At 37.4% G+C, this 16002-nt stretch overlaps 1 protein-coding gene across 1 annotated transcript; it reads right to left on the bottom strand.

The window, feature by feature from the left end:
• Window positions 1-1858: 1858 nt before the first annotated feature.
• LOC137650852 (uncharacterized) lies at window positions 1859-4037 on the bottom strand. Its single transcript, XM_068384009.1, has 4 exons — window positions 3525-4037; window positions 3121-3361; window positions 2578-3031; window positions 1859-2474 (listed from the first exon to the last, which is right to left on the bottom strand). The coding sequence occupies exons 1-4, from the start codon at window positions 4035-4037 to the stop codon at window positions 1859-1861; spliced, it is 1824 nt and encodes a 607-aa protein (XP_068240110.1).
• Between the last annotated feature and the right edge of the window lie 11965 nt (window positions 4038-16002).

Raw genomic sequence — 16002 nt, 5'->3', positions numbered from 1 at the left:
TCTTAAATATTACGAATATTTTTAAAAGCCTTTTGATAATGGGCACAGGCAAGATAGTCCTTTACATGAAAACGACATTTAAACATCTGTCATTGCTGGCTTATGGCAGCAGCGTCGTGAATTATTTAATATATTGCCCACTAAATCATCAGTTTGGTGATATTATATTTGAAATTGTAGTTAAAACTAACCTTACAAGTTCCCTCTGTGGTAGTAATGGACGACCTTCGAGTTGCAACTCACCAACCAATGAGGACAATAGCAGGAAAGGACCCACACCACGAATTCACAACCTCAGAGCCCCGGGGCAATCACCCTACCTGGACAACACCTACCTGAACACCCCTCAAGGTGTGAACGATCTGTCTCCCTCGTCACTACGGCATTGTTTTTCTGACAACTCCTACAGGTGTAAACAATCTAACTACCTCATAACTGTGGCAGTGTTTTCCAAGTTATATTACAAACAAAAATCGTTAATTACATTAATCGTTCAACACGCCCACCTGATCTTAAGATCAACCCGCATCATACATACATACACACACACACACACAGCACAAGACTTGATCAGAAACATAATCAGCCATCCATACAGGTTGTCTTCTATTCCTCTGTGGATGCTGATTTTTTCCTGTTTCTCTTCGAACACTTACTTGTGGTTCCACTGATTCTTCAGAGACTGAATCATCACTTGACATTTCGCTTGAGCCATCAGATAGAGAAGCTGGAACTATAACTGGTCACGCATCCAACACATGTCTTGGCATTCCATCAACTGAAATGTTGTTTGAAGAGTTCACATGAGTGACAATCCCTTTACGCCATTGAATAGTAGAATAGGCGTTTGGGGCTTCACCCACACTTGCTCTCCCATCTTAATTAAAAGGGGCTTGTCTTGGCTGGTATCTGTTTCATTGGGGACTACTGAAGGATACCTCCACACATATCTATATACCGAAAGTTGTGGAACCGACGATTCAACTTGTCCAGATCTTGGTGTACTGTTGTACCAAAATACTGCTTCTATAGGACTAATTTCCTCCTCTCTTTGCAATAGCCTTGATGGTCCTATGATGTCTTTCAACTGTTCCATTTCCTCCTGGTTGATAAGCAGCCCGAAACACCCTAACAGTGTTCCAACGAGACAACATATCTCCTAAACACTGCGACCTAAACGCTGTACTATTCTCCAGTAATAGTTCATCAACTGGCCCTCTTTCCAAATAGATGCTATTTAACTGAGCAGATATTTCTTCTCTCTTTAGCTGCTTCCATATTGCAAAACAACCTGGACCACAATCCACCACTGATAAATAGGGTACCTGTCTGTAATAAGTAACATTAATAGCTAGGAGGTGCCAGTTTCTTTCAACACTTAATTCGCCTCCTTTGGGCATCACAGGCGCAGGATCAATGTACTGACAACAATCACAACATTGAACTACTTCTTCACACATTCTCTGGAAACTTGAGGATCCAAATTTTTAGCTAAATATAGAGTTCTGTCAATTCCCTTATGGAGTTTATTATGCAACTCTGTTATATCAACTACAGCACCTGCACAGAGATGTGCATGTTCAACTTCACTGCTCACCAACCAATTCGACTTGACTAGTCAAAATATCAGCTTTACTCTTCTCTAAAGGCACCATCTGATCAACGACATTCAAACCAAACTCAGTAATCAATTCCTTCAATGTACCCAAGCGTCTTTTAATTATCATCTCAGCAGCTCCTTTTGTGTGGACACGCTTCTCAGCACTGACTATAAATTTCAACCATACCCCCACGGTTGCAGAGTCAGTCCTCACTTCTATCGATTCTAAACCCTATCTAATGGCTAAATTTACTCCTTTCAAAACAGCTTTTGTTCGGTAACATTGATGTGGTTGAAATCGTCCTTTTTTCTAAGCCAAGCAGCATCCTCAGCAATCTTGCCATTTATCTCCAAAGCTACACCCATAGCAATTTTGCTGGCATCACACCACACAACACCATGCTTTACACTCGGGACACACCAGTTTCCTCTCACAGGATCATCTAACTTTACTCCCTCAATTACTTCTTTAATTATCATCATGGACTGTTCACCAACAGGATCCTCCCAACGTGCTCCGTAGGCTCTTCTCTTAATGTAGCTACATGCAATTCTTAACCATCCAGCTATGGGATAATGACCCACTAATGTACCACAAACTGAAAACAATTCCCTCCTTGTAAGCATATCTGCAACTTCAGGCACCTTATTATCTCTCTGGAACATCAACTCTCCTTCAACTCTTTGTAGTTGCAATCCTAAAGCAGCACTTCCATTGAGCGACTCAGGGGACTTTGTTATCAACTCAAAAGTATTCAAATGTCTAATCCCCTCATCAGCAGTAGCTATCGACTCATTCACAAGAATGTCATCTATATACGAACTGGTTGGTCTCTCTTTTTTTTCACTCTTACTTAATACAGTCTTTAGTATCCTAGACATAATCCGTGGTGCAGAGTTCAACCAGAATCCCAATATAGTTCACTAGTTGATATGGCCACAATTTTTCATCAACGCTCAGCTGTAAGTAGGCCGACTTCAAATCCACAACAGATGCATTCTCACCTGTCTGTCGCCATTTTCGTAGTGTCTCACTGCATACATCAGTCACATCATCATCAGTGTGACACTTGACATTCACATTAAGTTCCCGAAAATAAAACACTGGTCTCACCTTGTTCTTTGTTGGCTGTTCCACTGCCATTAAAGGAATGATACCAACGTCAACCTTTTCTTTCCATGGAACTAAAATACCTTCGGCAATCCACCTGTCCACTTCCTTCTCAAATTCTTCCTTCTTCCAACCATCAAGCTTTTCATCATAACAGCTTACTTTATTCTTCAGTGTCACAGTTTCATTATTTTCCCAAAACCACCTGACTGTCCATTTTTCTCCACCAAACCTAGCATGAAAGTCTGGATCTTCAATTACAACTGTTGAACTATTGTTATCCTTCTCACTACCAAGTCTATGCTTAATTTCTTGACCAACTGAAGCAACACCAAAAGCACCAAAACACACCGTTCCTTGGGTCACTGTGACACCTCCCAGTTGTCAATAACACAAGCTGCAACTTTACACTTAATATGACTCCCATCAAAAGCACTGATGTACACTTCTCCTTTACAGCGAGGCACAAATTTAGAATGTACCACAGAGGTAGAGCAGCCTGTAGCTACAAGACCCTTTGCAGTCTCAATACCAATCCAAACATCAATTATTGGCAATGTATCAAGGTGCACCTTTTTATCATCAAAAAGGCGGCTACAGGCGCAGCAGTCACCCCTTACTCGTTTTCCACAACCTGTTCCTGCCAACAACTGGCCATATGACCAATTTTATTACACCAAAAACACCTCACCTGTGTCTCTTTACAGTCTTTTATCATATGAGGGTCACCACATCGGAAACAATGACCCATAAACTGGAAAGGCCTAGCCCTATTCTCATGTTTTGCACCGCCTCCTTCTCCACCTTTCTAACAGTTACAGCTACCTCACCACCTTGCTGTTTAGATGACAAAATCCTAGCATGGCTAATCAATTTACTCATTGCCATTGTCATCACATTTGGCAATTGCTGTAAAGCAACACTAATATTATCTGGAAAACCATTAACAAACGTTAGATTCACTACATTTTCTAAACCAACCTTATCAAACTTAGCTAAACCCGTCAGCCTCCTAATCTCATTAGCATACACATCAACTGGTTCTCCCGTCCACTTCAATTGAACAAGTTTTCCAAAAGCAGAGAATGGATCATCAGAAAACGTTACTTTCAATTTTTCTTGAATTTTTGCTGCACATTCTTGGTCTTCATCACCCATCTCCAAATAAAGTGCTAGAGCATCACCCTCCAGATACAAAGGAATAAAACTGGCTAAGTCTACTATTTTCTGTAGCTTAGCCACTAAGGTCACCTTCTTCAACCATGACACAACGTCTCCTTCACCAGGGAATGGCTTAATCATGTCCATTGTAATCGTAGATGCCATACTTTCTTGGAATAGGCCTAGATAGCTTGTAGTTAAAACTCACCTTACAAGTTCCCTCTGTGGTAGTAGTGGACGACCTTCGAGTTGCAACTCACCAACCAATGAGGACAATAGCAGGAAAGGACCCACACCACGAATTCACAGCCTCAGAGCCCCGGGGCAATCACCCTACCTGGACAACAGCTACTTGACAACTCCTCAAGGTGTGAACGATCTGTCTCCCTCGTCACTACGGCATTGTTTTTCCGACAACTCCTACAGGTGTAAACAATCTAACTACCTCATACCTGTGGCAGTGTTTTAAAAGGTATATTACAAACAAAAATCGTTAATTACGTTAATCACACAACAGAAATGTATCAAAATATAAATTAAGCTCACAAAAAAATCTTTATTTCAATTAAACAGTGTTCATTTATCCCGATATTAGAAGAGAGAATTTCATCCTGCTCTTTATGACGTCACAGTGATATTTTTCACAATATGAAAACTTAGTGAATTATAATCAGACGTTTTTCCTGAAATTAAAACCAATAATGGATCTTTTTTGTTTGGTGGTCGCCACTAATTCTTAACCAAATTTTTATCATTAATACAGTTTTTAGTGCTGAATACGAATATGACATTTATTTTCACGAGAAATGAAAGATAGTTGTACAAAAAGAGGATTTATTGTGCACTACTTTTCAACGCGCATTAATCAAGCAATAGTAATTAACAGGCGTAACAATACAGTCAGTCAGATGTTACGCGGTATGTTTGAAATAACCGTGGTAGGGTTGAGATAACAGTGGACACGATGAATATTAACTACAACTTACAGTGGTTGTTTACCAACATATTTTAACTGAAGAAGATGCAGTTAAATTTCTTCAGAGATTCAATATAATAGAAAATGAGAAACTGTGTAAAAAAAAACATCAGATGATAATTAAAAAGACAAATGAAAGTGTAAGGTGGATTTGTTACAGGAGACCTTGTCGTGAGAAAGTTTCAGTAAGAAAAAACACTTGGCTTGATGGCAGTTCCATTCCATTAAAGAAAATCATCCTCTTCATTTATTCATGGGCAAAAGTGTATAGCAGCATTGAATTTTGTGAGGATGAATTGAAAATAAGTGATGCTACTACAGTTGATTTCAACAATTAGTTAAGAGAAGTAAGTTAATCTAACCTAACCAAACTAATCTAAGCTAACCTAACCTAACCTAACCTCCTAACCATTATCTCCTAACCAGGGTGGGGGGGGGGGGGTCGAACCCCCATTTAAATAAAAAATATTACTTAATCCTAATTAAATTAACCTAATCTAACCTAACCTAACCTACCTAATCTAACCTAACCTAACATAGGCCTAAGAGGTGATTATCTTTACATTATCCCTAATCTCTTCAGGTATGTGCCTCATCTCTACTTGCTGCTAATACGCCTATCGGGGGACAGGGAATGACAGTTGAAATTGACGAGACTTGGTTCAGCAAAAGAAAATACGAAAAAGGAAGAATGCTGCCACAACAATGGGTAATCGGTGTTATTTGTAAGGCTATGGATGTTCGCGATTTTGCTTCTGATTTTACAGGAAACAGAGGTTAATTTTCCCACAAATAAATGTAGACATCCCCCCCCCCTTCTAAATGTTATTCTATGTTTCTGGATATTAGAAAAATCTGATTATTGAAATTGTTGTTTTGGTATGAACAAATATTATTATGACATCATTAAGAGGAGGACGAAACTCTCTCTGCGGGTGTAAGATAACGAGAGTAGTAATATTTAACATTTAACATATGCATATATACTGATATAATACTGATCTGAAATTTTGGCGGTCATTTGTGATATTTTAAGTTTAATGACATCAAGATGGTAATACTTTAGAGAAGATATTCTCGTCCATGCTACGGTTATATACGTCTCGAAACTGCTGCCAAAATGCACCAGATGATGGTACGTAATCACATTTTCCATCAAATATGTTTTACCTTACGTATGTCTGTTATTAGAACCTAAAAATATTTGTATTAATTATTGAAAATAATCAATAAGATACACTTAGTTAAGCCTCGTAATTTTATGTTATGGCTATCACAGACGGTGGTCAGTCACCAGCTACCTTATTATAGGTGTCCTCCCTTTAGAGGAGTCATGATGAAGGAAGACAGGTGGGCGTGTGCGATTCGAGCATGAGAAATACCACCTGGATGAAAAAATACTGGTAGGGGAGGGCGGCGGTTCAATGATTACATATAGATCGTGACACTGAAGGCCAACAGCCTATGGCAAGAATAAAAGTGCTATACGATGTTGGCTGACGAATCTTTCATCCTTATCTAAATCAACATTATTCCTTCGTTTCTTTCTATTTGTTATTAGAAAATATTAATAACTCATAAGAATAAAAACAGAAATGAATCGATGAGATTAAATAGGATTACATAACTTATTTTGTTCTTCCTTCTCGAAATAGACCAACAACCTACAGCATTGACCTAATCGAGTGCATTGTTATTTGCGAACTATAAAGTTATATTTAACCAATTTACTTTAAAAAGACAATTTGTATTGTTCTGTACAGTTACTTGAAATAAAGTTTGAAAATATAGATTGGTACACCTTACCTAGAGCGTTTGAACAGTGTTCTAGTTTAATCTAAACAGCAACCCAACCCCTTTATGACTTTACGTGGAATATATGTTCTCCCATTGGATAATTTCTCCTTCGCTGTGATTGGTGGTAGTGTATGACATCAGACAAGATTATTTTTTGTGAATGAATACAACCAAGTATGGATAAAATACCCATATTAATTTAATCAAAATTGCAATTTTAAACTTAAAATTTTGATGAAAATAACTTAAACTAATACATTTACAAATAAAATAGATAATGAGTCTTGTTAAAAGACAAGAGATGAATAAATATAAATTCTTCAAAGGAGTATTTACTTTTGTTTGGGTTACTATGTGAGTAGCGTGTGAGGTTTATGAAAACAATGAGAGCCTCCAATCATAGCTAAGGATAATATAGCCAATAACAGGACAAGAAATTTTCGTTATGGGCGAGTTTATATAATATGGGGTACTATTTGAATAACCTGCCAAAATATTTTTAAAGTTCCTTTGAAACGCTCTATCTATGGGTGATTTTAAATTTATAGATTTTACAGGAAACAGGTCTATTTTCCTACACATATAAAAGCAGGCATTCATCCTTTTAAATGTAATTTTATTTTTCTATATAATTGGAATATCTGATTAATGACATTATTACGTTTTTAATATGAAAAATGTTATTGTGGCGTAATAAAGCGTAAGACGAATCTCTCTTTACGCTAGTGCAAGATAACGAGAGTAATAATAACCCCTACTTGACATATGCATATATACTGATAAAATACTGAACTGAAATTATGGCTGTCATTAGTGACATTCAATCGTCATTTGTAAAATTTTATATTTGATGCCACCTGGAAGTCAAAATACTGCCGGATCGGGGGAGGGTGGTAGTTCTCTAATTACAAATATCATAACAGTCAAGCTATTATACGCCAGCAGACTACGGCAGGGGTAAAAAAAAGTGCTATATAATACTAGCTGACAAATCTTTATCCTTTACTAATTCAACATTATTCCTTCTTTGGTTTTTATTTGTTATTATAAAATATCAAAACAGAAATGAATCGATAACATCTAACTAGATTAGATATCTTATTTTGTTCTTCCTTCTCGAAATAGGCCAAAAACTTACATTGTCCTAACTGAGTAAATTATTGTTTGCGAACTATAAAGTTATATTTGACCAATTTGCTTAAAAAAGACAAATTATCTGTCTAGTTTTATATATTGTTACGTATCAAGGTGTATTAAATATAGCTATATCAAAAAATACAGGCTTACCAACAAATTTACAGCCTTAATACACTTTATAGTGTCATTAAATGGCACCGTCTTTTGACCATACTGCCGAGCAGATAAGCCTTTTATACGAAAAACAAATAAGCGAGGAAAATTTAATAACAATCATACATAGTATGTAATAAAATTAGAGCTATTCCAGCCTATACAATAATGATATTTCTTAATTCTCTTATGCAAGTAAGCAAAAATAATATAACCTGGGGAAACTGCAATGTAGACACGATTCCCTGAAGATGAAAATACAAAAGACTGTAATAATAAATAAATAATAATAAACAAATATTAATAAATGAATATTGATAAATGAATAATCATAAAAAATAATAATAAAAAATAATAATAAAAAATAAAAAATAAATAATAGATAATAAATAATATATAATAAATAATAAATAATAAATAATAGATAATAATAATGAATAATAAATAATAATAGTAATAAATAATAACAGTAATAAATAATAATAATAATAATAATAATAATAATAATAATAATAATAATAATAATGATAATAAATAATAATAATAATAATAATAATAATAATAATAATAATAATAATGTCTGTTCCTTCAAGATTGCGTGTTCTGGTGAAGAACCTTTAAGTTTTGACCTCGTTATCCTGTGTCACGTAGAACGAACACGGACACATAGCCAAGAAGAAATTTTCATTAACCGACACATAGCCAGGCGGAAAAACATGCCCAGCCATAAACTTTGTTAAAAAGGGGCATTCAACAAATGATCTAATTAACCTATGAAGATACTGAACAATTACTGAAGGTAAACTAAAAGAAAAAAAAATGCTCAATACTTGTAGGCTTATTAAACGAAGAAGGTACATTAAGAGACTTTATTCCTGCAAAGAATCTGATCAAGTTGAGATCAGCATCTCAGAATGTCATACTCAATACTCATCCAGCTATGTTTCAGAATATCTTTAATGAATTGAATTTTACTGAATAAACATTTTGTGGTCATGTGCACCAATTATCGAAAAAAAAAAACAGATTATAAAAGATATTACGTAGCCTCCCTTTCTTTATCCAGGTCCTAAGGAAATTTAACGAAGAACTCTGTAAACGGCACAATTCAAAACTAATTGTTTGATAAAGATCCCCTTTGTACTCAGCTACCAATTATGCAACAGCTATTTCAATTTGATCAGTTAATTGACTGCAGTTTTGACATGAAACCGAAAAGTGAACGAATATTCTTACAGTCTTTCAACAGCTGGTCCAATCTATCTAATGTCTTTGGGTCCAATAAACTCGGAAAATGGTCGATTGTCGGGAAGAAAATTCTGTTCGCAGAATTCTCAGTTTGTGAGAGGATCACTTCTTCTGATTGTCCATAATCCAGTGGATTGTGCAGAAAGTTACATTGATGATCGTGTATCTGTGAATAATCCTCAGTGCCAGAAGTATGTTCTTTTCTTTTTACAAACATGGCAAAAGAAGTCTTGCTTTTCGCATATAAACTTCATAGGATTTCAACCATGCCACTGCTATGTTCAAGTCAAATTTTCTATTCTCCAAGACGTAGATTGTAGCGTCATCTCAAAATGTTTATTCGTGAATTTTACAATAATTTTAACATCACTTACAAAACAATGCCAAACCACCAAAACCACCCCAACAACAACAACAACAACAACAACAACAACAACAACAACAATAATAATAATAATAATAATAATAATAATAATAATAATAATAATAATAATAACTTGTATGCGTAGAGCGCTCTAAGTTGTACAGGACCATATGGCACGCTGCCCGCATTGCCAACTCACTCATAAATATGTCCCTGTTCTTGGCCATGAACGAAAAGCAATCTCATAATCCCTGTTGGATGAAGATTTATATTTGAAGAGAGAGAGAGAGAGAGAGAGAGAGAGAGAGAGAGAGAGAGAGAGAGAGAGAGAGAGAGAGAGAGAGAGAGAGAGCATCTAGTTTAATTTACTTAAGGTTACGGTGCGTGAGTCCAATTTGGTAGAGTCAGTCCTGAAAATAATATTCAATAGAAAATGGATACATCTATGTTGTAAAAGAAAACTAATTAGGTGGGAGACTAAAATAGTTTTTGTACTGCTAACCAATGGCAATGATCAATGCACCATTCTAAATAACTGTTTGGTCAGAAATAAAATTCTTATATAGATAATGTCCATAGAAATAGTAGCTTCATATGACCGCAATAAAGGTTCATTAAATTTTTCTGGAACAGTTTCAGGCACATTTACCTTTATGTTCGAGGCACTTCTGTACTTCCTGTATATTAGGGTCCTTCACTTGCAATGCCTCTTTCAAAGTATTTTTTCAACACTGTATTCATATTTGCTTCCATCAGCTTATATAGCATACAATGATTTCATCGAAAAAAGATTCTTCCTTCTTTCCACGTAAATAACTATTCTTAGAACATTCTGAATCATCTTTTCTAGTGGTTTTACTACTTCTTTATTTTTCCATATATTCTTTTATACTTTCAATTCTTCTTAAGCTATATTTACTGCGCCATCACTTCTCTCCTTCCAGCTTCAGCTTCCAAACTTCACTTTCTTGAAGGGGAGCTGGCTAAACAGTTCGTTTCTGAATCCAAACATTGGCGTCCTTAGGCAGATCTCTTTTCAGTCTTTTGGACACGTCTTGTTACTTTCCTTGCTTCACCTATTGTGTGACCCGTATTTTCTCTGGCCCACATTTTCTCTAATCCGGCTACTATATATTATATCGATTCTAGAAAACCTTTATAAATAAGTCATTTCTATTTTTTTTTTTTTTTTAGCCAAACACTCGTACAAGGTAGGGTACAAGTGATATTATCATTATTACTACCTAAATTACAACCTTAGTTGGAAAAGCAAGATGCTTTAAGACCAAAGGCTACAACGGAAAAAAAATTGCCCAGTATGGAAAGGAAATAAATAAACTACAAGAGAAGTAATGAACAATTACAATAAAGTATTTTAAGAACAGTAACACTGAAATAGATCTTTCATATATAAACTAAAAAAACTTTAAGAGAAAAATGATAGATTAATGTGCCCGACCGTTTGATCAAGCAAGAGAGCTCTACCCCAAGATAGCGGAAGACTATGATACACGCTATATTACCCCTTTAGCGAAGAATTGTTTGGAATCTCAGTATTGCCAGATTTATGAGGACAGGAGAATGTGGGAAGAATAGGCCAGACTATTCAGTGTATGTGTAGGCAAAGGAAAAAAAATGAGCCCTAAATAGAGAGAGGGATCTAATGTAGTACTGTTTGGCCAGTGAAAGACCACAATACTACTCTAGAGGTAGTTGTGGAAATTCTTTCAACGCTTTATTTTAGTCACCCCCGTTATTCCATTTTTTTTTTTTGTTATTTTCTGGATTTTTACGCATCTCGTTTTCCTTTTGTTTCCTTTGTAACCTTCATTATTATACCCTTAAATATTCATTGCTGCTAACATGTCCATCATTCCCCTGCAATGCTTTACCTTTCATCACCTCATTCCTCTGTAGATGATTTTATCTCATTTCCTGAGCTCACAGTACATTGCTTGACGATGCAACCGACCGTCGACAATTTTCAAAAACAGCACTTGGTTGCGTTCTGTTCCAAATGCTCTATAAGCTTTGTATGTTTAGCCACCATTGGTTTGTATTTAAGTAACTCTTTAATTTACGTAACTCATTGATCTTAGCTTATTGCTATTTACATCTTAGTACCTATTCATAAGTCTGTTTCTCTAGGATTGTTTTCTGTGTTATTGAACATCACTAAACGCCACTTAATATTTTTGTATGTATATTAATTTTTATAAGCCAGACAGTAGGATTTCTTTATAATTACTTTCCCCTGGAGTTTCAAGAATGATCCTTTTATTTATAAAAAGCACCCTTCAGCAAACCACGTACTCATGGAAATTTGAAGAAGAAGACTCGACCGGCTTGAACCAACTTAGCGGCGGGAGGTAGAAGCGTGTGAGCGGCCCACTTAAAAACCAAGAAGCGTGGAAGGCGGACGTAGGCATAGCCTCTTCATCTGAGACGTCGTTTTAACATAGGCGTCGGTTCAACTACCTGTTGGTCAACCATGTCCATTAACGTAAGTTGTGTTCCCGTTCCCCTCTATCAAGTTTGAAATTTTATTGCCCGAGAGGAATGTGTTCAAAGTAGTGAGTAGAACTTTTGGTATTATTTCAGTCACCATTTTTACTTCCATTGGTTGATTAGTCATTTGATTATTGATTTACAATTTAATTGATTTGACCATTTTCTTGGAATTTTTCATTTTTCATATGCCATGCGGTCTTTATTATTCAAATTTCAATTAGGTAGTTTTGCTGTTTTTTCCTGTGTCAGTTAGGTGAAAGTTCCTGTTGTACTTCATGGAAATGAACGCCATTTTTAGGTTAAAATTATTAACTGTTTTTAACTTGACCTTTACATTTTGAAGTGACTAAATGAGCTATCACATGAGGTGAGATATGACTTAAGGGTAAGTTTATATTTACGTCAATCTAAAGATATCGGTGTCAATCCTTTATTGTAATGTTCTACGGTATTACCTCCCGGTGGTCCTTAGGACGTTTTGACTTTTACAGTACTGCTCCCCCTAACTCTTTGTGAAACTGTGAAACTTGATTCAGTCCAACCACACTTGATTGGGATTTACTATTCTGCGCCCTGGAGTAGCGTCTGAACATCAAGGTGATATCGGTGTCGACAGTCCCGGTATAGAATAATCTTTGGACTTAAACGTGTGTAGGGAAAGCAAACCGTCTTCGTTGCGGTTCTCTAGTTTGTCAAGTGTGAGAGTGTTGGCGCTCTATCCTTCAGGCTCGGGTCCGGAAATCAGAAACGGGGAGGGCTTTCCCGGAATTATTTCCCACACTTAGATAAATAACACTGGTCCTTCAAACCGGATCTGACACCATTGATTTGTGGAATAATGGAATTTTAAACATTATAAATTCATCTGTAGTGTTTTCGCTACATTAACATCACCCGCTTAAGTTGTACCTCAAACCTTCACACACTAGCCAATTTGTAGAATGATTAAGCCCAGATTTAGATAGGTAACGAGATGTACAGTGTTTTAGGACGTAATTTATGGTAACCTTTGACGAATAAAGGCCCCTGTGTGACCAAGCGTTTTAGCCAGAAAGTTCTACCCTGAAGGAGAACTCAGGTTTTATTTTATTTGTTCGGATCATCGGTATATGTTGCAAGTTTTCGTCTATACTGTGAGTTTTGGAGCTGCTATTTGATCTGTTCATTTTTCCCCTTAACCATTATATTTGTTTTCACGCTTTGGTTTACTGTTCCCCGTTATAGGTAGGCTACCTTTATCCTTGTCCTTTGTACCCCTCTCGGTGACCGTTTGTCTGTAACATTCTCTGTGCCGTGTGTTATTTAAGTTTGACTTTGTCTGCATAATTTTTTTTTTTTTTTGTGGACCTTCTGTACCATCGTACACGTGGTCTTCCCAAGATGGCGGCCAGAGACAGTCACATTAAACTCCCACAGCAGGCTGTGGAGATGCCGGCTACTTTAGACCTTAATGCTTGTCTTGAAGAACAAATGCAGGAGTTCAGATTCATTTACGTAGAGGCAAACATAACTCTGAAAGCTGTTTACTCGATAGGTTTTTCCTGTGCAACCCCTGAGGGTTTAGAGCACTGTAAAAACAAAGTAAGTAGAGTTCTTGTGGAACTTAGGGACTTTAAAACTTTGTGGAAACCTCATTGGAACAACCCCACTGTCCTGTCTAGTTATACCGATCTTGTCAGTTTGTTAACTGACGCAGAAACGATGCACCTTCAACTTGTAACACTGGGAAAAATCAACCCTTCAAATCCCCCTCAAGTGCCTAACGCTAACCCTCAGTTTGTATGCGTCTCAGTCGCTGCAGATCCTGATCCCACTCCCTTCGATGGTCATAGAGATTGTTGGGCCGGCAGGTGGAGTTTGTTTCGCCAGACAGTACATGAAAACTCCAAGTACTCTCCCACAGAAAAATACAAGATTTTGTTGCGTACCCTTGAGGGACCGGCGTGTAAACTTCTCGGTAACCAAGTGTGGACAGAGGGTCTGTATGAAAGATCGATACCCAGTCTTAAGCGAGAGTATGAGTCCCCCGTTCTGACTAAACACCTTTTGATAAATAGATTTTATAAAGCATCCTCCCCTAACGATGATAGCACTGATCTCCGTCGTTTCCTCATGGAATGGGACAACACGGAAACTGAATATGTACAACTAACTGGGTCGTCTTTACCAGAGGTAATGTTAGAGCATGTTTTCACTAGTAAGCTCAGACCCTTCTACCTAGGTATAGCTTACCGATATTACAATCGCGAATAAGTAACCTTAGCCAAAATGAAAGGGGCCCTGTATGCTCTTACTCGCATGAAGGAAATGATGAAGCTCATGACCAGCCCTGACGACAGCCCCAAACATAATACCCATGACAAACCGGCGCGAGCCTACCGTTACGAAAACTCACGCTCTTACGGTAAATCACTTAACCAGCCTAGACCTCCTTCCTCCAACGTGAACAATCATATACCTAAACTTAAAGTTAATAACGGGCCTGTCCGGTCCATGGATCTTCAAACGACTCCTAGTCAATCAAATGGATGGCCTATCGCTGGCCCCAGTAACGGGACTGCTAGAGGTTAATGTATTTTTTGTGGCAATAGTGACCACGTGCAATCCAAATTTCCCCATTTTCCCGATTCAAGAAGTAGGATATCAAGGTTGCGAGAAATGAATCGTTGCACAAAATGTTTTTCCACTAAACACTTTGCCAGCAATTGCAATACAACCATTGCTTGCCTGAACTATCAGCAGGCTCATAAATTTCCTGTATGCCCAAATATCCTTGCAGTATCCAACCACTTCATACAACCCATTAGTGGGTTTACTAACAACACCCCTAACTCCCAACCCCTTAGACCTCCCATTAATAAACCCCCTAACATGCAACCCATTAGACCTCCCATTAATAACCACCCTGACATGCAACCCCTTATCCATCCCAGTATCAATACCCCTGCGGTAAACCTCAATCACATTGCTTGTATCCGCAACAACACCACGTGTGTTGAGCCTAATGACCTCACCCCAGTTGCATTACCGACTTTCACTGCCGAATTAGTCTCCGGTAAATTTAAACAATCCACAAGAGTTTTTCTAGATTGTGGTGCATAACGTACTTTTGTGCACCCAAATATTGTTAAATCATTAAATCTTAAACCTGTTGGACAGATGGTGTTCCAGCTTAACTCATTTAATTGTACCAAACCCCCTAAGAGTTCTGATCTTGTACAATTTAATATGAAAATTGGCAGATGGAGACATAAGATTGTGGCTATTGTTAGTGCCAATGTAGGTAAAGGCATCAATACGCCAGGTTACACCCATACTGTCCGTACGCTAGAAGCTAATGGAATTCGGCTCGCGGATCAACGTCCGGATGATAATGCTGCCGGTATTGAGATCATTCTCGGTGCCGATTATCTTCCCAGGCTCCTCAAGCGTACCCATAATATCCAGGGTGTAAACCTGTTTAGCACTCCCGCCGGTTACGTGGTATGGGGAGAGTTGTCTGATTGGTCACGTCCTGACGTGGACCCAAGAGATGTCAGCGCAGTCACAATTACCATTAACTGAATTGATGTTGACTCGCCTATGACTATAAACCCGCCTCTTGAAAACCTTCGGAAACTTGACACCATTGGTATCACTAAAGAACCCTTCAGCCATCTTGAAGAGAAAGCAGTTGATCTCTTCAAGAGAACTACTCAATACAAAACTGGAAAGTATGTTGTTCAGCTACCTTTCAAGAGTGATAAGCGTCCCGCTTCAAATTAGGCTAGAGCCTTTGCCCAACTCATGTCAGTAAAAAATCAAAGAACCCCCAATTGTTTACTGATTACCGTAAGATTCTGGATGAGTATCTTAAAGAAAACTTTATTGAGCCTGTCCCCTTAGGCACCCCTGTTGATGGAAAAGTACATTATTTACCACATCATCCCGTAGTTAAGAATTCA

Source organism: Palaemon carinicauda, chromosome 12, assembly GCF_036898095.1.
Source record: "Palaemon carinicauda isolate YSFRI2023 chromosome 12, ASM3689809v2, whole genome shotgun sequence".
In the NCBI taxonomy this organism is placed as follows: domain Eukaryota; kingdom Metazoa; phylum Arthropoda; class Malacostraca; order Decapoda; family Palaemonidae; genus Palaemon; species Palaemon carinicauda.
Note: the sequence above shows the minus strand (reverse complement) of the source record. Positions and strands in the feature narration are given on the sequence as shown.